Raw genomic sequence first — 22406 nt, 5'->3', positions numbered from 1 at the left:
TGGAGGCCTTTGGAAGTGAAGGGGGTGTGAGAGGCAGAGAGAAGCTCATCCGCTTGCCCACTTGCTTCAAATGATTTAGTAAGGGGAGAGAGTGTAAGAGCTTTAAAAAAAGAAAACCCTTAGAGAGTCTTTTCTTAAAGTCAGAAAACTCAGTGTAGTGTCTAGTTTAGAATTCTCTGTCTTCTTTTTCATGAATATGTGCAATTTTTGCACAATCCATGTCATACCCTCTGTATCATTAACTGCTGGACAGATTAAACAGAGTTAGACTTTTAAAATAGAACATCCTATGTATCAGCTTAGATCAGTCATTGAGAATTTTAGAGGGGGAGTTTAACATGACAGATTAGCCCAATTAATTCACTCTGGATTTTAGATGACTCCTAGGAATGCCACTTTTCCTGAAAGGAAATGTGTATCTGCGAGGCAGTTATCTGCAAGGCACCAAGGTCTTAGCATTACTCTTAACTGGCACTGGACCTGGCAAATCTTGAGGTGAGAAAGCCGGAGGGGGCAAACTCATGCTTCTGGCCACACTCACTTTAAAGGAAATGTAATTTATTCATAAGTAGCTATTTGAAGCACTGATATTTGTAGAAAGCAGATGGATTCAAAATAGCAGGGTGGGTTCAACATAGATAAAGAATGAAGTTATAGGAATCTTACTGTTCAAAATATTTTGATGGCAACAACAACAAAAGAACAGCATGTAAGGACCAAGCACAGACAGCATCCAGGTATCGTGTTTACAGTCTTGGGGACCTGAGAGCCCATGGTATGGAGAATGGGTCAGGCTGGCTCTAAGGAAGTCCTCAAATCAGAGTGGCCTGAGGCTGCCCTGAAGTGGGACTTTGAGCCTCCTTTCTGCACCCTCCTTTCCAGACCTTTTACCTTAGCCTTCTGCCATCACTATGCCACATTTCTCTTAACCCCTCAAAGTCTAGCACCCACTCAAAGTTTCCTTATTCTGTTCGCCACTCCCTCTCCCCACTCCATGCTCCATAAATAAAACAGATTCTTTTCCTGAGCTCCAGTCAAAGCTTACCTGTATTGACTCATTCCTTCCAGTCTTTTCTATGTGCTGACTGTTGTTCTTTTCTGTGCCAAGGTGTGACTAGCCGGTAACTGCTTCCTCTGTTGATTGTATTTGATTAGACAGTTAATGAAAATATAATGCTATTGATAACATTATTAACATTTCTAGTAGGAGATATAGGTGGGCGAGCAACTCTCTGGGTGCAGGAGGTGGGGGAGAGCAGGGATTAATTCCTGTGTCCTTCAGTTTGTACTCACTAACTGGCCTTTCCTACCCCTGCTTTACTGCTGGAGCTTCCTAAGGGAGAGAAGTGACTCAGGGTGGCCCTCTTGTGGCCGACAGATGTTCCCAGGGCCCTTTTCTGGAATAAGAGGCAGCCTTAGAACAGTCCTTTTATTTACATTTTGATGTTGTCATTATCAACACCTCCCAAGTCAAGAATCTGGAAATAACATAATGACATGTTAAAAACAAAATTGAAAGTCGTAAGGAAGATCTGCCTCTAGTTTTAAATAGCCCACATTTCTGAAATGTTTTGTTTCTTCGGAACCCAGACCAGTTCTTAAAAAGAACAGATAGTTTTGAAACTGTTTCTTTTGAATATTTCTGTCATCTGGAAATGCCTGTTCATAAACCCCATGACAGATCTGCTTGGCTAAAAAAAAATCTGTTGACATGTCACCAGCCCTCAGAATAGAAGAGAAAGCCAGCATACTATGATTCTAGGGGGAAAACATCCAGCACTGGGAAAATAGCATGTTAGCTGAAAAACAACATTCTAAATATGTGACTTCTATGGATAATAAACACTCTGTGTGCGATTCTCATAATTTCATAACCCAAACCAGATTCTTCTAAGTATCAAAATCATATTACTTTTACTAACACACAGCCCAGCCTCTGTCGTGCTAGGACTCAACAAACACAGGATCACATTTGCAGCATCAGCTTTATATATGCAGCGGGACTTTATAAAAACTAAAAAACCCGGGCCTTACCACAGGATAGTCTCATTCAGAAAGTCTAGGGGAAAGTTTCCGCTTTTGTAAATTTTTAAACAATTCTCTGAGTGATTGCAGCGGGCAGCAGAGGCTGAGAGTAACACTCCACTGTGGTCCCCTTGGTGGAATGCTGTGGGAGCTACCAAGAGACCCCTCCACATTTGTTTATCAGTGTATTTCAAGGAAGTGGGCTACTCAGGATGTGGGCAGCCATGCTGCAGGTCACATTTCAGGGATCTTCAGAGTGGACCGAGCTTACTGAGGACAAAGATTTGTCTTATTTTCACTCAATGTTTAGGATCTAGCAATACACCTGGACAGAGTTTGTGCCTACCGATATTTGTTAAGTGGAATGTTAATCAGAGTGCCCAAGACCTCTCCCTAGGAATGGAAGATAATTTAAAATTCAGGAGAGATCTACTAAACAACTGAAATCATGTACCCTAAAGTACTTTGAAAATTGCAAAAGGCCAACATCATTCTAGAAGGAAGGATTATTTTAAATATAGGTCACCTATAATAGCTTCTAGATTTTAATATGCATAAAAATGAGTCCAGTTGTTCAAAGTCATCCTTTTTCCAATTTTTATCATCCCTTTCCCAGTGAGAATAGGAGCAGGATACCCCCTTTACTGCTAAGAAAGTTTAAAGAGTAAAAGGAGAAGGGACTGAAAAATTATATAAGCAAGCAGTCAGAAGCCTCCCAGGGTTGTCATAGCATAAAGAGATTAAATAAATAACTGCCTTGTGATGCTTCAAAATCATCCTTCAGACAAAAACCTATAAATTAAGTGTGTGCTCGCATGGTATAAGCAAAGTTGGTGTGTTTATTCCCAGATGTTTTCCAACCACTAAGTCAAAACCCTTTTGTCTTTGTATTTTGACTCAGGATTTATATTATCTAGGCCACACGCCTCTTTAGAAAAATAGCCATCAAGATAAATACTCTGCTATATGACTCCTGTGTTATACTTGGAAGGTGGAGTATCATCTTCCTCATTTGGACTTAGAAGAAAGCTGAATTCCTCTCATGCCCAGGACTCTGATCCCTGGGTTCTAGTCCCTTGAATGCCTTGGAATTTTAAACTCCCCTGGGAATGAGAAGACCTGGACTCTATTCCTGGCCTTGTTAGTAAGTGGCTCTGTGACCTTGAGCAGGTGACTTCACATCAGGGCCTCTTTCCTTAGCTGTAAAATGAGAAGACTGGCTAAATGATTTCAGAGGTTCTTTTTGGCTCTAAAATTCTGTAAGCCTGGAAACACCTGCTGGTGACATTGATTGTGTTCAGTATTCCTCCTTCACCCTTTTCAAAATGTTTCCGTTTGTGGCTTAATATCGTTATCCATACAGACCTTTTCAGATCCTTTCCAGGATTTGTGTTTTGTTGTGTTTCTTAACAGCAGCTGGTGTTTCTACATTTACTTTATATTAAGTGTTGTATCACTTCTTCACATATTTGTAATATATTGAAATAAGTATGTCATCAGATATAAATGATTTTTTCCAAATTCTCTGTGATACCTAGAGCAATAATTTGGGTCAGTTTCATATCTAAAGGTTTAGGCATTTAAACGGTTTAAAAGTAACCTGGACTATTCAACAAATTGCATTTTTCCCAAAACGTTTTCAGCCATTCTGACACCTGCTTGAAAATGTCAGGCACTTCAAGATGTCTGAATATCACCACAAGGCTAAGCACGCCAGCATCAGTCTTTTAAATACATTCATTTTATGTACATAACAGTAGGTACTTTCCTTAAAACAAAGTTTTAGTGGAAAGGTTCAAAACACCTGTGCTGAATATTTATCACCTTTGTTTGATCATCTAATTGTGTTACTTTGTTTCTTTGGGTATGAAATATAGCATGGAAATTTTAGCATATGATGTTACAATACAAAAGGTTGCTAAACAATATACTTAGTGGTGGACTTGGTGAGAAATTCTTGTCAAAGTCTTTCCCTAGTTGATTCTATATATAATTTAAGTTCAGCTTTACCTTGAAAGGAAGCAGATGAAGCACCTGCGATAAATAATTATAGGGACATCCACGAAAAAGGGCATTGAAATAGGTACTATTAAGTGATAGTGCAGAGTATAGCCCAACATAACTTCTCCTATAACTTAGCCACATATTATCTGAAGTTCTGATAGGATTCAGAAAACAGTCTTAATTTTATTTACTAAGGACACATGGAAATTAAGAGGTTTGGAGTGAAAGAACGGCTAAGGTGGAAAAATTACTAGGTAATTCTGTATAGATGCTTTGGGCAACCCCTCCCCGTCCCCCACACACCCCAGGATCTTCCTCCTGTCCTCATAAGGATGAAGGCAGGATGCATGTTGTAAGAGTATGAGGTGATACTTAGAGCCAGACACACGAGCGTCTGGCTCTAAGTATCACCTCATACTCTTACAACAACCTTATGAAGTAAATATAATTATCCCTTCAAGGTAGAAACAGAAACTCAAAGTTCATGCAGATAAGTGGTGGCGGTAGAATTGAAAACAAGGTCTCTGTGACAAAATTCCAGGGTCTCCTGTTAGAGAAACTGGTTCCAAGCCCCACTCCTTTGCATGAGTTTATTTCTATGAACTAAGGCAAGAAAGCTTACCTCTCTGAGCCATAGTTTTATCAGTAAGATTGGGTTAATATCTACAGACACATTTGCTGTGAGGGTGAACTAAGAGAAAGATACATTCAAAGGACTTAGCAGGGAGCTTTGCAGACAGCTGTCTCTCCATGGATAATCACTATTGATACTGTAACTATTACTGTTGATATTATTTTAGAGATTATGATACCAAGCTTTCAAAACACAGAATGTGATTTCATTCTATTGTCCTACATGTACTAAAGTCCTACTATGAGCAGGTTACTATTATTAAACTTTTTGCCCCCCCCATGAAATATTTATCGGAAAGTAGGCAAAAATAATGTGAAAGTGAACATTGTAACGGCTACACAGAGGAAGTTTTTCAGATTTGAGGATAAGACCTTATTATTTAAACTTTTATCTAGCTTGTTTTCTGAATTAGACACAAAATTGCTCTGGACACATTCTTTCAGTCATTTAAACCAAACATGAGCAGATGCATGCGTGTACAGGGTCTCACGCAACCTGGAAATGTTGCTGGGGAGGTGAGGTTTCCTAGCATTTCCAGGATAGATCCATTTGGTAATGGTTTAGGGAGCCACTCCATATACTTGGGCTGCAGCAGACCTCAGTTGAAAACAAGTACTTAGGTATCTCATTGGCTTTTTCTTTCCTACCATAAAAAGCATCATCCTTCCCCATGGGCTCTGATTTCCTCTAGCAGACACCCCTATTACCTTAGATATAGGCAGCAAGCTGTCATAGAAGGACAAAGAGATATGAGGTTGGTCTTTATGTATGCCCCATTTCTACTTTATTTAAAGATAGACATCTGATAGCGTTTTTACAAATCTTTGGAAATTGTATATATGTAATTGCCACACATGTTGTTCTGCCACATCCAGACACCAACCTCTAAAGGCGCTGAAAAGGGCATCCTGATATTGGCCAAAAAGGGGAAAGAAAGAGGTATGCAAGGAGATAATTCCTGCCTAGAAAAAAGAGTAGAATTTTCCAAATAAAAGGAATCTACAATTGGCCATTGTCATTGGGTGCTATTACCACCAGCACTTTTGGCGAGTTTGAAAACACTGAGCTCCATTATAAAAGCTAAAAATGTCCTGGACCTGGAGTTGTTTACCCAGAGAAGGAGCTGCTCTAAAGTTACACAGCTCTGGTTGGAAGAGGTGGCTTGAAGGCCGCCTCCGAGTAACTGACGTCACAGCAGTTTCAGTTGCTGCTGTGACACTGAGCTGAGCAGCGTTTTGATTTGCGAAAGTGGTGAGGCTTTCAAAGGGACTTGTCAGTACGGCTCTGTTGAATGGTTGGACTTATTTTGCATTTCAATGTTTTGCAAAGAAGCAAGATTCACCAAGCTGAGACTTTTTTTCTCTTTAAAACAACTAGCTATCCTTTTTTGCTAGACTGACCAGTGGTCGAACATCCATAGGATTTCTCCCCAGAGCAAAAAGGTATGTTTCTTTCTGGCAGTTTGAAAGCCAGTGACTAATTCTGGCAAAATGTAGAGGGGCTGCTGCTGACATGGTTTAAACTACGGATATTGTTGAAGTGGAGGGTGATTTCAACATCTGCCTGTCTCAGTGTCTGTGTCTGGGCTTACAAACAGTGGGGCGGGGTTTGTAACGGATTTTACTGACTCGCAGGGAAAAGAAGGTTCAGCTGCTGCGAGTGGATTTCCCAACTCTGGACTGACAGTGCCATCCGTTCTCTGAGACTGTTTTTCAAACACTGTCTCTCAGTACTTGGCACAGCATTTTGCCTACCATGGACTTTCACTAAATTTATTTATTAGAATGCTGTTTTCATTAAGATGAAGACTTTAACATTTGCGAACTAAAGCTCGCAAGCCTTGAGATGGCTGGTACTTGAAAATTGCAATGGAAAAATAAATAAACGTAGTTTCATCCGAAATGATGGTTTGCTCACTGCATGATCAGTGTTCCTATAATTTGAGTTGAAGCACATGCCATTCATAATGGGTTAATCTTCAGTTAAAAGGGAACCTTGTCGCTACATCGTCTGTGTAAGCTCATTAATTTTAGGCATTTGTTTACCCAAGCCAAAAGTTTCAGAGCTTTATTTTATATATTAAGAGATGTAAAATCAGTCCACCTGTATCTTGGATGTCTTCTAGTTTAAGAATGTAACTGGAGAGAAAACAAGGAAGGAGAAGATAATAAAATGAGAAGGCAAAATGGATTTCTTTGGAATTGCACATGGTAGTGTCTTTTTGACCCTACTGGAACATAAGGAACATGCTGAAATAGCAAGGAATAGCAATGAAAATTATCCCCTTTTACCCTGTAACAAAATCAAATCATGTCTTTAGAAAGATGCATTTGCCAGTGAACAATAAAAGAAGAAGAAAGTCTGCTAATTAGTTGAAGTGACATGTAATAGCCTGGAGAAAGGGCTGGAGAATCTTAGAGACAGTTGGTGCATTGCTCTTATGGGTTTGGGTGTGAGAATTCCTAATCCCTCTAAATTAAGGGGAAGCAAAGCATCTCCAAGGCTAATAATTCTTCTAGGAATTGTGAGACTGACTGAACCTACTGTGTGTGGCATTCCTATTGGAATATGTAACCTTCTACAAATGAAAAATTTTCAACTATATGAAAAGTAATTTGTTTAGAAAGAGGAAATAGAAGAGCAAGAAACAAATATTCTGAACAAACATCTCAAAGGAGAGAAGGACCAATGGAGTCAACTCCCTAACACAATTTCATTTGTTTGGGTAAAGTCCAGTTTTCATGGGGGGACATGGAGGTTGAAATGGTAATGATCCAGGAGTAGAAAGAATGCAGCACCCCTCAGAGAAAGAAGTGTTACCATGACCAATTTGGGAAATGAAAATGATTTATTGTGGACTCCTGTGTTACTCTTACATGTTGCTTACTCTAGTAGGGCCGGAAGGTTAGCAGAGCTATTTTCCTCCCATCACCATACTTATGCAGCCCACTCAGAACCCTACAGTCCCGGCTTTTTGCCTTGGGGGTGGGGGAGTAGCTTCCATAGATTATGTAATGCTAGCTTAGAGTTGTTGGGGGAACAACATGTGCATGACTAATCAGCTCACTCTATCCTTTCACATTTGCTCTGATAAATTTTTATTCTGAATGAAATTCTGAAAGGCATGAAATGAGGTGGAGAGTCAAACAGACATGGGGAGGGGTGCAGATAGCAGAAACTCTTCTTGTCTCCCACATAGATGCCAATATCTGTGGGCAAAAAAGAGTGACAACTAGGAACAAAGAGAACTTTTATATTTGCCTTAGTAGAGAGTGCTGAAATTGAGTTTTTGAGTCTGCTGATTACACCATAACTTCTCATTACAGAGCATTATGTCTCTACAGAGTTGCCCCATTATTACATATATATGTACATACATATGTAAAATATATATACATGTTTAGATACATATATTTAAGGAGCATTATAACAAAAGCAGTTTCATATAAGATTTGTGTATTCAAAATTTTACTAACAAAAATTATTTTCCAAAACATTTAACTTGCCAGGTATCCTTAAATTACTTGAAACATACTGAGTGCAAAGGAAAATCATTGAAAATTAGAGAGTTCACACATTCGACTTGCTTCTATCAAATTTCTAATTAAATAAAGATCAAAATCAGTTTTATTTTAAAAAAAAAACAGAGAGGCTTAGATGAAGGAAAGGAAGGGAGAGAAGACAAGGGGAAAAAAAAAACAAAGGGAGAAAGGGAGAAAAGGAAGAAACAGGCATTTATTGAACACCTGCTGTGATCCAAACTGTTTTAGACACTTTTATTAAGCTTTCTCTTGCTCACTTAATCCTTGCAACGATTCTGTGGCCCTGACTTTATTTTTAGAGGAGAAAGCAATATATTCAGCTGTATTACATTTGACATTTATGACAAGACAGAAATATTAAGAGGGTGAAATAAATCCTCCCACAAAAATTGGCACAGCTATTGCTCTATAGGAATTTTCTTTCAAAGGCTTGTTTTTGATCCATAACCATTACAATTCCTGGCACTAAAAATAGCTCTGGCCCTGGAAAGGGGAAGTTCTATCGATTGGCCTTTCTCCATGTTAAGTGATGAGTTTGACCCTTTCCAATTAAGTGCAGGTTTCTATCTACTTTGAGAACATTACCTGGGCTTATGTATTGTCCTGTTACCAGGAGCAAGCCTGATTTAGAGTTTTCCTTCTTCAGGCAGGTGAGAAAAAGAATGGTCTAGAACCTTTTAACCCTAGTCTGGAAGTGGTTCAAGAAGAGTTAGGAACAGAAAGAAAAATTGGAACCATTTGCTACATAATTGTAGGAGAAATTTGATGATGATTTCTGAATATTCCAATAGTTAATGACTGTGAGGATGAAATATAAAATATGATAGTACCTCTTTTACAGGCACTTGAAATCAGTCTGCTTCCTTTATATAACTTTCTTGGTTAAATCTGCAACTATCTCTTGATGCCTTAAACCACTCCACTCTCCCTAAGAAGTTCCAGTGTTAAATGCCTGTTAGCAAGACAGTTTCAGCTCACAGTTAATTACATATAGTTTTAAAGCAGTCTGCCAGTCTCTGAAAATAATCAGTCTGCCTATCCTGTGAATAGATATCAAATGAACTTAAAAGAATACTAGGTAATCAAGATCAGTGGCCGATGCACAACAAACAAAAAACAAAATTCTGTGTAGACTCTCTACTATCTACATTTTGTTAAGTCTTCATTGATGTATTTATTTGGGGGCAACTTGCATTTGCTATAGCAGGTACTTGTGGTCACTGGCTCATAGGTGTGGATGACAGAAAAAAGGATGATAGGATGGAAAATGAGGTTAGAAAAAGAGCATGGCTAGGTGGATAAAATGAGACATGATAGCATCTTGAATGGCTAAATCTGAAACTACCTCCTTTTCTTGACTGAATCAGTCATGTTATAGTGAGTGCCAAAGAAATAAGTAAAAGTGATCCAAGTATCTGTAGCACATTGTTTGAAAGAAGAGTAATAATATGGTTCCCAGTATTGGTAAGGTGGTTTTGAAAGTGGAGGCCTGCATATAGCACTAACATTTTTATCCTTATTAGTCTATTATTGTTCATTGATAGATCAGAGCTCAAAAAAAATCTATCTTTGGAACAATTTACCACTCGGACATGCATGTTCAGAACAGCCTGACACAAAATGAAATTAGTCTTCAATGTTTATTTTATATTTGAGGTATGAAATATGCAACGGTCTTCTGTGAATACAAAATGGGGCATGCTGTCGAGTTCTTTTGGCTTCATTCCACAATTCCAGCACCCAGCAGCTACTGACTCTTAGGAATTTTGCTCATAATTAGCATGAGCTGCCACCTGCTAAGTTAAGGCATTTTGGGTCCTGGCCTAGAAAATTGAAGAGTTAGACTTCTTATAGGCACAATTATCTTCAATGGAGATTCAGATAGTTTAAACATGTTTTTCTACCCATTAAAAAAAGTTTGGACTTTGTTAATAAAAATTGTTTCCAGTGGAAGTCAGAACAACATTTTTTAAAGCAAAAAGTAGGGAAATTTTTAAAATTTCTCAAACTACTTTGCATTCCATGACATTTAATTGTCAGGACAACCCTGTGATTAGCCCTATTTAAAGTAAACAAACTAAATCTCAGAAATCTTAGATGACTTATAACAGAGTTACTAATTTGGTATTTTAAATTGCATCTTGAAACCCTAAATACAGATACACTAAATGCTAGAAATCTAAATATTTCAGTCACTGTTTAATGTGGTCAAGGATTTCCCTGCAAACTGAGCAAAATATTCTCTTCAATTCTTTGTGTGCAGTATCCTAAATGTTCTGGTATATAATCGATTAGAAGGAAATGAGAGCATGGAAAAATTTTATTATTTGGCTCTCTGGATAGTTCTGCTGCTTTTTTACATTTTACCTTATGAAGCTAAATCATGAATTCCTTTTTTTTTTTTTTAATGAGTTATTTTGGCTCCTTGCTAATATATCAGTCTCAGATTGACTACCAACTTCGGGGTCCTAACTAATACAGTCATCACATTTGGCATGGCCTTGAACTCTGAATATAAAATGGAGACTCTCATCCAGCCCTGTTTCAGGACGTTCAGTCAGAGAAGTACATAATGTGACTGCATCAGAACAGAAGGAGTCATTCTCTTGCAGCAGAGTCTACCACGGTTGTGTAGCTGTGACCGTACAATCGAATTTCAGACTTCTACTCTTAAATATTCATGAGAAATTCTATGTTTAGATCAAGTGGTGAGTTAAAGGAATACTTATATCTCTCATTTACATTTAACCACCTTGTCCACTGTAATTTTGCTGTCTGGTCTCAGAAGCGTGAAAAAAAGAAAAAACACTTTGGACAATACTGATTTTTTTACTGTGTTAGTTTCTTCTTAAGTAGATTGTTATCATATCGTCTTTTAAGCCTAGCTTTCCTGTAGTTTATGTCGATGGTTCTTGACAAAATGATAAAATGTTCCCCAGAAAGCACATGGATTTGGAACTCTCTCTTGTTATGTTTATATTAGGCTTTATTTTAAAGGCAAGTGAGACTGCTTCAAGTAAAACAACTCCAAGCTTCCAAGAAACAGTTAAGAGAAGGCCGAGACGAGCAGAAACACCCCTTCACCAACACTCACCCGGTTGCCATGGACCTGCATAAGCAGTGGGGGAACACAGAGACTAGCTGGCACAAGGAAAAGATGGAGTTACTGGACCAGTTTGACAATGAAAGGAAGGAATGGGAAAGCCAATGGAAGATCATGCAGAAGAAGATAGAGGAGGTACAAGTTGGTTTGTTTTGCACACATTGGAAAACTTAAAGCTCAGAATGAAAATTCTGTTGAAGTTTATTTTGCATTGTAAACTATTTTTTTATTTTCTTTATTCCACTTACGAGATGCATGCATCAGTGACATTTACTAGACCAAAAATAGCATAACCTTACTCTTGGTATCATAGGGCCTAGGCTTATTTTATAAACTTGCATGAAAATTAAGAACTTGAAATGTCATGCTAAAGTGTATCAATTTATTATTTTCTGACTAGAGTGCCTTGGTATCAAAAGTAAGGTATGTATTTTGCATGAGTGTTCAAATACCAGCTCGAGGAGGGAAACTTAAGAAAAACATAATTGGTGAAACAGATATTAGCAAAATTACAATTGTGCATTAAAATGTATGTGTTTCCTGAGATGATTTATGAATAATGTCTACTAAAGGAAACTACATACTAGATAACTCAGTATAATCAAAAGGAGTGTCATATCTCAAACAGAAAATGGCAGTGGACATGATATTTATTCTGGTAGGTTATGCCACATTAATTGGCACATTTATTAGAAAAGGTGTAATGAAAAATGACATGCCATGACTCTGATATAAAAAGTCATTTTAGCCCCATTAACCATCCCTCAGTCTGTTGGGCCTGGAATGTTTTCTTTAAGTCTTTACATTGATGTATAGTCAAGCTTATTCCAACTGTAAAGTATTTTATACTTATTTTGCTTTCTTCTGGTGACATCTATGGAATTGACTTACATGGTTTTGTACACATTGCCAAAGCAATTGTTTTAACAGACTCTTTCACCTTTATTCAGAGGCAATCAAAGCTGGTGCTTCACGTGTTTATACTGCAAATATTTTTTGTTACTAACAGCCATGTAATTCATTGTGAATAAAATGCAAATTGGCATGCTACAAGAAAAAAGAATTAAAAAGAGTAGCTATTAAACTGTTCCTCTAAAATAGAGCTGAGAAGGCAGGCATTCGTATATAATTAAAGATTGAAAGGATAATCCACAGCTTGTCCCTCCGTAGTTTGGAAAATGTGGGTTTCTCACGCTCTTAATTCCTCCACGCAGAGACTCAGATTGGATCAATAAGGAGGTGCCTAGATCAAATCAGAATCCACAACTCCAGTCAGAAATTGAAGTCATGGGTCATTGACTCCCAAAGGTTTGCAAGGTCCAGTCAGTAATAGGCTCAGATAATGCTAGCATCCAAGCAAAATAACTATGGGGGTCAGGATTAGTCTACCCAATGGTTTAAGCCATGTCGTGAAAACAATCTGTTGTCTGGTTAAATGTTACCATAAAATAATTCTTCTGACAGCTCTGTAAATTCCCCCTATGGTAAATATTAGCCTTATCAGTTAACAGGCATTAAACTTATTTTAAACTTAGGATGATAGTACATAGAAATACTGTTCCTACATCAAGGAGACAGAAGGGCTGTAATTCCTCACCTTGGACAGAAGCTGTGGTTCTGTTAGGTCTTGATGCTTGACATATACAGCTCCATACCAGGGCATATGTTCAGATAATGTGCTTACCCAGAATTACCAAAGGTGATGCTCTTCAATACCTGAATAACTAGCATTGTGCCCCCTTATCATACTAATTTGTATTCATTTTCTACTCCCAGCTTTGTAGGCTATAAGAATGTACCTTTTACACATCTTTCTTACAGGCTACAAAGCTGGGAGTAAAAGAGATTTAGGAAAAGAAAAGTAGACTCACGTATCACAGATAAACAAGACAATTTGTTTTAAACTAAAATTAAAAGGCAACACTTGGAAAAATTATACCACATGCACAATAGACTGCATTTTTTTTTTAAATTTATGACTGAGTTCTGTGTATTCAGTGAGATACAAATGATTCAGCCATGTATTAGGGAATTGTAGATTTCCAAGAGAAATCACTCATAGAACTTGAGTGATTCCAAGTGAGAATATCGTCTTGTGAGAGAATGCAGCGGGAGGCCTGAAGATGTTAATATGCTCTGTTCAGCCACTGTCCACAGTCACTGCGTTTGCTAAGCCGAGCTGCACATACTTGGATCACTTAAAACCTGGAATAATCCAGACAGAAACCCTGGATAGAGTTTGTAGATGCCTGGGAATTATTATTATTTTTTTAATAATTGCAAGCTTTCCTGCTTATCTTCTTTGCTCAAATGATCAAATAACCATTGACAAGGGCTGGATCTGACAACACAGATTCCCTTACACTGAATAAATTGTTTTTCATCAATAACATTATGTTATTTGCTTATTCATACCTCACTTCAGTTCCCAAGAGAATTTACGATGGCCTATAAAATTCTACATAAGGCACAGTATGCCAAAGCAAAAAGAGAAAGATGAGATAAAGAGAAGAGGAACAATCATCTGTAAAATGTATGCAGCAAGTCTATCTTTCTTGTAGCTAACACAAAAATTATCAGATATATAGTTCTCAATATTCAGGGGGAAAAAAGCAAACTGATTACCCAGGAATTGCACTTCTGTCCCTGATTTTGAAACTAAAACAATTTTGTTTTCACCCATGACTCCTCAACAAAAAAGGACATCACCAACAGCATCCTTAGATGTAACATGGTACTTTTGAGGGTTGCTTCTTACAATATCGTCAAAGTCAGCCCACATCATAATGCCTACAGCAGTTCAGTATAAATAATATTACAGGGGCCAAAGCAATTGATTCATGGCTGCAATGTGATGCTATCCTGACTTCACCCAGTGATAGATTTACAAGTATCTAGGGAAATAAATGCACTGTATATCCTTTGGACATCAGCTATGTATAGTGTTTCTATCATCTGAGATTTAGGTAAATATTGAGCAGCAATAAATCTGTTATTCCTTAAATAATAGATGTAGTACAGATATAGGTTGTGGCTATAAAATGGAGAGTTGATGGCTTTAATAGTTATTTGATAGTCTCCTTTGAAATTTGACAGGCCTTCCCAGAACTCAAGCCTGAAGAGAAAGCCACTTATTTCCTCTATTCAGGGATGAGCTGAATGAGTGCCTGCAGGTTAAACTAAGTTCTCATTAAGAAGTAATTTGGGGTTCACTTTAACATAGACTAATGGATGATCAAAACCTTAAAGTTCTTTTCTCTCACATAGCACAGGGTCACATTTGTTTTAATCAGGACAAGAAAAAAATTTTTTGAATGTGTATAGCTTTGGCATTAAAAAAAAAATCTCTATTACCTAGCCCTCACCAACGCAGCTTCCAAAGAAAACTTCCTTTGATTGCAAAATGTCTACTTAGAGGACAGAGTGAACTGATTAGATGTGATTGTCAACAATTTACCTAGTTAAATGTGGCATGCAAGTGGGATCATATGTTTAAAGACATGACTTTAATGTTTAAACTCTTGATTCTCTCTGAAAGCAATTAGAGAGCATCATCAATAATTGATTCAGGTCATTCCAATTTTGTGATAGTGCTTCTGTATCATAGTCATACCTATATGTAGATATTTTCCTTTCAAATGAGGATTTCTGCTCAGAAAGACAGAAATTACCATTCATACTTTGACCTGCTAAAAGTAGTCTTTATGGTTTATCAAATTGTTCTGACTAATCCAGATTTTAGAAGCATATTCACAAGCATAAGCATTAATGTCCCACGGTAGTATATAGTCATAGGGCAAAGAGAACTCAAAACAGTGTGCTTGGTATCAAAAATATTGACAATGTGAATTAGGGAGGAGAAAAGTTTTACCTTTGTTTTCCTTATAGCTTTGCCGTGAAGTAAAGCTTCGGAGGAAAATCAACATGAATGAACGTGCTAAGGTCATTGATCTTGATCGTGAGAAGGCCATTCAAGATGAAGTGGTGGGCTCGACTCCAGATTACCCCAATTCAGGACAATGTGAATTTACAAGAATGAATTACAGGGATGGCCTGGAGAAAGAAAATCAAACAGAGCAGAGCTTACTTAGTGAAATAAATCAGATGTGTCAGGAAGAAAAAGCAACAAAAAAATCAAAAGTAGGGTTTTTGGATCCTTTGGCCGTAGATGACCAGAAGGAAGGTGAGGCCTGGCCTGACCTGAGGACTTCCAAGGAAGAGAGCAGGGGCTGTTCTGGTGCCCTCAATACGGTAAGTAAGATGTGACTGGCCCAGAACTGTTTCTAAAGGAATATTTACGTTTCCAACTTTTCAACATGCTGACACACTTTTATTGCTTATATGTATAAAGGCTCTTGAAGAACTTGCCAAAGTTAGTGAAGAATTATGCAGCTTTCAAGAGGAAATTCGAAAACGTTCAAACCACAGAAGGTAGGCTGGTCCATCCATGATTATTCTATGTTGGAAAACCAGGAAAAATAGTTTTCAGTTAATAAATTCAAGGCCCCTCCTCCTTACACTTTGTTAGTGAGAATTAACAAGTTATTAAAATCTATTATCTTTGATAGGAGATAAAATCTTTAACTGTATATTTCTCTATGCTAATTCTTAAAGCAAATCTTTTAATTTGCTTTGTTATTTGACTATTAGGAATACTTTCCCTTTTTTGGTGTTTAGTTAAGGTATTCCCACCATAATAAATTAATAAATATCTTCTAATACAGTTCTTTTTTTATTTTGAGTATTTGGCCAGTGGAAGAATATGCAACTGGGCTAATCCAGTTAAATACACCTTTAAACTATGTCAGGTTTAACAATGTGGTATTTTAATTACATAATGATGTTCTACTGAAATATACCTAAGGGTCATTTATTTCTCTACATTATTATGTATATAATGGAAGCATACATAATTTTTAGACCAACACATTGTAAATATGTACACACAAATATACAATGCTATAAAAATACTGTTTCAGTTCAGAAAGACCTATATAACTGTATAAGTAAGTTTTAGCCAAATTAAAAAATAATTGAAATTTTCTACAAGTTAGATAAAGATGGATTGTTCTAAGATCAACACTTATCTCCTAATGAGGCAGCATTCTTCTCTTAGAAAACTACAGTAATGTGTACACTTATTTTTCATTAGCTCTTAGCAAGCTCAGAGAGAATTTTTCTACTGATTTACAATAGATTTTCCTATCCAACCATATTTTATACATAATTTTGCCCTCTACTTACCGGTTTAGCTTTTGCCTACTATTCTATTAATGCGTACACTCATATATCTGTAATTTATTGTAAGCTAGCTCATAATAGTTTATAAGTTGGAGAGATAACTATGATTGATATTTATCAATATGATTAACTTTAATTTGTGAATCCCTATTGTTGCTGTATTTGAGTTTTTATTTTGATTGAACTCAGAAAAGACTTAGTTAGCAATTTTGTTTTACAAATCATACTTGATAGAAAGTTCTCCTTGTTACCGCATAACCTTTGGGGCAAAGTTCAAGATCCTTAATATGTAATTCAGACATTACACTTTAACCTAATGTTTCTCACTTAATTCCCATTATCCTCCTCCACACCAGAGCACTCACTGTTCCTTGAATAGCCACACTGTTTTTATTGCAACTCACTTTACCTATCTGCCGTTTACTCTACTCAGCCAAAAAAAATTCTTACTTTTCTTTCAAGCCCAAACGACACCTTCCATTTAGTATTACTTCTGTTTCATTGCACTTTTATTCATATTTTTGGCCTACTACTTAGAATGTTATTTCAAATTCAAGAGGAGGAACTTGAGCTCACATGACATAATGAATAGGAATTCAGTAGGCAGAGCAGAGGTAAGGAAATGGCTAGAGAAAATCTATAGATATGGGAATGCCAGTAGCAGACACCCAAGAGACTACACGCTCTAGTCTGGGCGTAGGTGAAGGTTCAGGTAATGGAAAAAATAAAGGAAAAGGTTAGAAAGATAGTTTGAATCAGAGTATATAGATCCTTGAATGCAACACTGGGAGGTGGGCATTATCCCATAGTAAAAAAAGACTTGGAGATTTTGACTAGGGGATTTATATAAAAATGACATGTTAGGAAGTTGTGACTCCTTTTCCTGTAGCAAAAATCCATTGCTTAAGCCGTGGTTTCTTTTAAGAGCTTATCCTAAGTAAAGTTGTCACTAATATACCATATTTTATCATTGTTTAGGATGAAGTCAGATTCCTTTCTCCAGGAAATGCCAAATGTAATTAATAAGCCTCATGGAGACCACATGATCAACAATGGCCAGTGCATGCTTCCAATCTATTTAGAAAAAGAAAAGCAGAAAAATAAAAAGAATCTGAGCTGTACCGATATGCTCCAAAGCAATATTATGAAAAAATATGGAATTGATACAATTGATCTTCAAAGGAATGAAACTCCACCAGTTCCTCCTCCAAGAAGCACATCTCGAAATTTCCCCAGCTCATATTCTGAACAAACCTATGAAAGCGTGAAGGAAAGTTTAGATCGCCACACTCAGGTGGCCCATGAGGGTCAAGACGAAAGGAACCACAGTCCTCATTTCCTCCTGAGGCACGATGAGATGCCCACACTGTGTCTAAATGAAGGGAAGACTTTGAGAGATGGTATTATGTTTTGTTCTTTGGCACCAGAAGCCAAAATAGATAACAAACCTCCATGTACTGAAAATGTTGGACTTGGCATGTGGTCATGTGACACTGGGATAGCTGGAAAAAACTGCCCCTCTACCTTGTGGTTTCAGAAAACTTGCTCCACTCCCAATAAGTCAAAATATGAAAAGATGATCCTAGATCACCCTGCTAAGTCTCATCCTGACCTTTATATAAGTGATGGCTGCAGCTCCTCAGTGACACAGAGCAATAGCCCACCTAGAAGCTTCAGTTGTGGCTTTGGAAGGACTCCTAGGAATGAAAAGCTGGCAGCAAAGACTGATGAATTTAATAGGACTGTATTTAGAACAGATAGAAGCTGTCATGCAATACAGCAGAAGCAAAGCAACTCAGACTCATCTCACGATACTAAGCCCTGTGATACCTTAGTTCCAGGTAACATATCAGAAAACGACAGTGTGTCTGATATTCTGAAAACCAGTGCCCACATGCCTGTGCCCAGGGAAAATGTACCTGATAACCCCACCAAAACATCCACACAGGGCCTAGTCAGACAAACGCAGGAGCATGTAAGTCCCAGAGGTTACAGGAATATGCTTCACGAGCATGACTGGAGACCCAGTAATTTGTCTGGCCGACCAAGGTCAGCTGACCCCAGATCAAATTATGGCGTTGTGGAAAAGCTGCTGAAAACCTATGAGACAGCAACAGAGTCTGCATTGCAAAACTCTAAATGCTTCCGGGAGAAGCGGATCAAATGCAATTCAGATGTCAGTGGTGGCACCACGTTCAGTCAGCATTTAGACATGCTCCAAATAGAACAAGAACTTCAGCAAAAGACAGCTATGTGTGGGGCACAGCAAGTGAAGCAAGGAGTAGATTGGAAAAAGATGACAGAGGTGAGAAAGCAATTAATGTATTTTGGTGGAACTGCATTCATGTTTAGCCATGGCTCAGGGTTCAGTCAATTGCCCATTCATATAAATAGAATGTCGGCACATGTTTTGGCATCTTCTTAACTTCTTGACGCTTCATTTGTGAATAAATATAAACCTGAGGGTTGAAACTCAAGACGGACTCTTTAAAGGGTAGTTTTTAAGACTGGGGATAACACATTATAACTTTTCTAAAATTCTTAAATAAGATAACATAAATAGAATAAGTGGGCTTAAGAGCCTCAAGAAGTGAAATGTTTGTTGTAAGTTTCTTTCTTGAAAAAGTATTCTGAATATACATTTGTCAGTTTGTAGAATTGTATCCTTTTAAAGTGTTTATGTTTTTTAAAGTATATGACAAATATTTTAAAAATAACTTGCACTTTTCATTTATTACCTATGATTGGTTCAGTCCTTCGCAGCATTTGATTCATGTTTTTTTTTGTTGTTGTTGTTTTTTTAAAGATTTTTATTGGGGAATTGGGGGAAGGGGAACAAACAAGTTGCTGTCGTTTTGTTCTTCAGTCTAGTTGTGGAGGACGTTGCTTGATGGCCCAAGTTGGCACCATCATTGCGCTCTTCCCAGGCGAGGCACATCAGTTGCCGACTTCTGGACGGCCGCTCACTGCAGCTGCTGGCCGCTCACACTGGCTGCTGGCTACACACGGTAGCCCATGGCAACCCACTGCCACAGGAGCTGCAGCCTCCGCCCTCGCTGGCGACTCACAACAGCCCAGCTCCAGGTTGAGCTGTTGTTCAGCATCTTAGCTGTAGAGGGCAGTGTCACTGGCCCTCATATGTGGGATCCGAACCGGGGCCCTCTGGCGTCCCAAGCCAGTTCTTAACCATCGCGCCACTCAGCAGGCCCTGATTCATGTTTTTTTCTCACGGAATTAGTCACATGAATGAGAACATGGGCAAAACACATCATTTCACATAGTGCCTTAATAAAGTTCCCTGATTTGTGGAGCTAACAGGCAGTACGTTGAAATAAAAAATCATATTATAGTTTTAACAATGTTAAGGTCTTTCTTATTTGTATAAATTCTTCGCATACAAATCACCCAAAAATGATATTTGAATAAATGGTTATCTTTTTGTTCTTATTCCAGTCTGCTTGCAGATGTATAATCTTTGGTAGTTATAGGAGAAAAAGAGGTAGAAGAGATTGGTATTTATAATGAAGACATTCCCCTTTTATGTCTCTAACATTCCCCTTTTATGTATAATTTGCAAAAAACTTACAAGGCGACATATTGTTATAACTCGAAGCTAATGCTTTGAAAATCCTAGTTTCACATAAGGCAGTATGTGTACAGCATAGTTTTAAGCTATATAGGTTGCTTCCTTCTGGGTAAAGAAATTATTTTTACAGGGCTTTCAAACCCTACACAAATATCAGTTTTCATCCATTTTATAAGATACCTTGCACAAGTTTGCACAAGGTACAAATAATTATCCTGCTTTTGTATTTCTTTCATTTTTACTTGAGCCCATAAGGACATGTAAGGTCCTGTAGCTGCAGGTGGGAACTGGAAACATGTATACAATAACCAGCCAAATTCTCAGTAGCTAACAAGAAATATTGCTAAGTATTTTCCCTAATTTTGCATTGATTAGGATCTTGGGAGGGATCCTCTACTGTGGATCCTTAGTAGTTCTTTATCCCCCTTTCCTGTAGAAAAATAAGATTCCAAAGAAAGAAAACTAAAATGCAGGTTGCTTTCATAGAAATCGTGGCCATCCTCACTGCCTATCTCAGATGAAAGAGCAAAGGTTTCAAGAAGGTTAAAAAGAACCAAAGGTATAAAATGTGTCATGGAAGCTTTTTATTATTTTTTTTAATTGCAAGTGTCTAAGATTACTTTTCTTCCATTAAAATAAAAAGGAAAAAAGGAAGAAATGATAGAAAGGGAAGAAAGGAAAAGATTTCCAATCATGAGATGATGCCCAGTATTGATAGTATCTCTTGGCAATTTTGAAATTTTTGAGAGCTAGTAACAGTGGTTCTTAGTGGGGAAAAAAAAGATAGCATCAGATACATTCTTTGGCATTTTGTGTGTGTTTTGCTTATGACCTCTAAAAGTGTCAATAACTTGACAAAAATGAACAAGTATCTTTTTGTTTTTAAATGACACTAAAACATAACATCTCAATAAGAAACATCTGCAATTCCATCGTATCAAATTATCTAACATGAACTTCTGAATACTGAACTTATAATTAGTTCTAAGAGGAGATCAGTTCTGTTCAAATTGGTCAGTGTGAAGAGATCTGTGAGATTATTAAATTCCATATTCCATATTAAAAGTGAATTGAATATTAGACAAATATCTTCTTTAGTTTTTGATGCTTTTTTTTGCTTATGACTATGCTAATATATTAAATCCCATCGTTGGGAATCCATAAAATATTAGGCCTATGGTTGGTGCCGGTAGAGTGAGACGAATGTCTTCTGTGCCTTAGGAATCCATGGTAGTTCAGTCCTCCCATGGAAAAGGATTTTCCCGACCTGCTCGACCAGCAAATCGCCGTCTCCCATCCAGATGGGCATCGAGGTCTCCATCAGCACCCCCCACCTTGCGGAGAACTGCCCCCAGCTATGCCATATCTCTGAGATCTGAAGCATCGATGATCTGAGTCTCTGGCCTGGATTGCTACGTTACAGAAGTCCCAATTGCCAAAAAAGAGCATCCTGAGTGTTTACAGCCAATCCTGTCTCTTCTATATCTTTCAAGATCACTGGAACAAACAATTTAAATCTTAACTTCCCATCAGTCTTCAGTGTTTTTAATCTCTGGAATAATCATCTTCCTATATGTTGATTTTGTAGATCGGAATTTTTTAATGTCATCCTCATTAATTTGCCACTATGATTTAAGTAGAAACGATGTACTATATTGTATATTCTGACTTTCTTGCAAGTGCAGAAAGCAAGGTTATGTGCATGGCCACATGTTTGTATGTGCATGTGTTGAAATAGGAAGTACCCTAGTATGTATTTAGGTAAGAAAACTTACGTGCTAGTGTTGACTTTGAAATTATAACATGTATACCTATATATTCTTTGTGTTTATTTAAAATTTTTGAAAATATACAGTACTATTTATATTTTGTATACCTTTTCATAGGTATCCACTTAAGGCATTTAAGGTACGTATATTAATTAGCCACTTCCTTGGCCCCAATTCTTGAAAAATAAGAATTACACACACATCTAACAGTGGAAGATTTCTATATACAACTCATAGTTTCTTAACCTATAAAAGGATAATACCATCGATTTCCTGTTTTACTCTTGTAAAAAAAAAAGTAGTCACAGCTTTAACAGATCAGCCTTCTAAAGCAAACAAAATAGTCTCAAAAGCTTTTCTATATCATTTGGTAGTCTATTATGGCTTTAACTGTATACTTGATCCTCAGAGCCAGTATCATGAGACTGCCTTATAAACAACATCACTTTTAAAAATGAACTTATTTTGTCAAATTCAGTAACAAACATTTTTCAAATGGGAT

The 22406-nt window shown here is 37.4% G+C and overlaps 2 protein-coding genes across 2 annotated transcripts in view; both read left to right on the top strand.

The window, feature by feature from the left end:
• MTCL3 (MTCL family member 3) overlaps positions 1 to 17723 on the top strand; it is a 72234-nt gene extending 54511 nt beyond the window's left edge. Inside the window, exons 6-9 of the mRNA XM_019661218.1 lie at positions 11189 to 11443; positions 15197 to 15559; positions 15660 to 15739; positions 17528 to 17723. The gene's annotated coding sequence lies outside the window, so the exon portion shown is untranslated. The remainder of the gene's footprint in view (positions 1 to 11188; positions 11444 to 15196; positions 15560 to 15659; positions 15740 to 17527) is intronic.
• On the top strand, positions 7485 to 21530 carry KIAA0408 (KIAA0408 ortholog). The gene is made up of 7 exons (XM_019661217.1): positions 7485 to 7567; positions 11203 to 11443; positions 15197 to 15329; positions 15477 to 15559; positions 15660 to 15739; positions 17528 to 18854; positions 21357 to 21530. Exons 1-7 carry the CDS (start codon positions 7485 to 7487, stop codon positions 21528 to 21530), a joined length of 2121 nt encoding a protein of 706 aa, XP_019516762.1.
• The last annotated feature ends 876 nt before the right edge of the window (positions 21531 to 22406 follow it).

The sequence above is a fragment of the Hipposideros armiger genome, unplaced genomic scaffold (genome assembly GCF_001890085.2).
Source record: "Hipposideros armiger isolate ML-2016 unplaced genomic scaffold, ASM189008v1 scaffold_340, whole genome shotgun sequence".
Taxonomy (NCBI): domain Eukaryota; kingdom Metazoa; phylum Chordata; class Mammalia; order Chiroptera; family Hipposideridae; genus Hipposideros; species Hipposideros armiger.
Note: the sequence above shows the minus strand (reverse complement) of the source record. Positions and strands in the feature narration are given on the sequence as shown.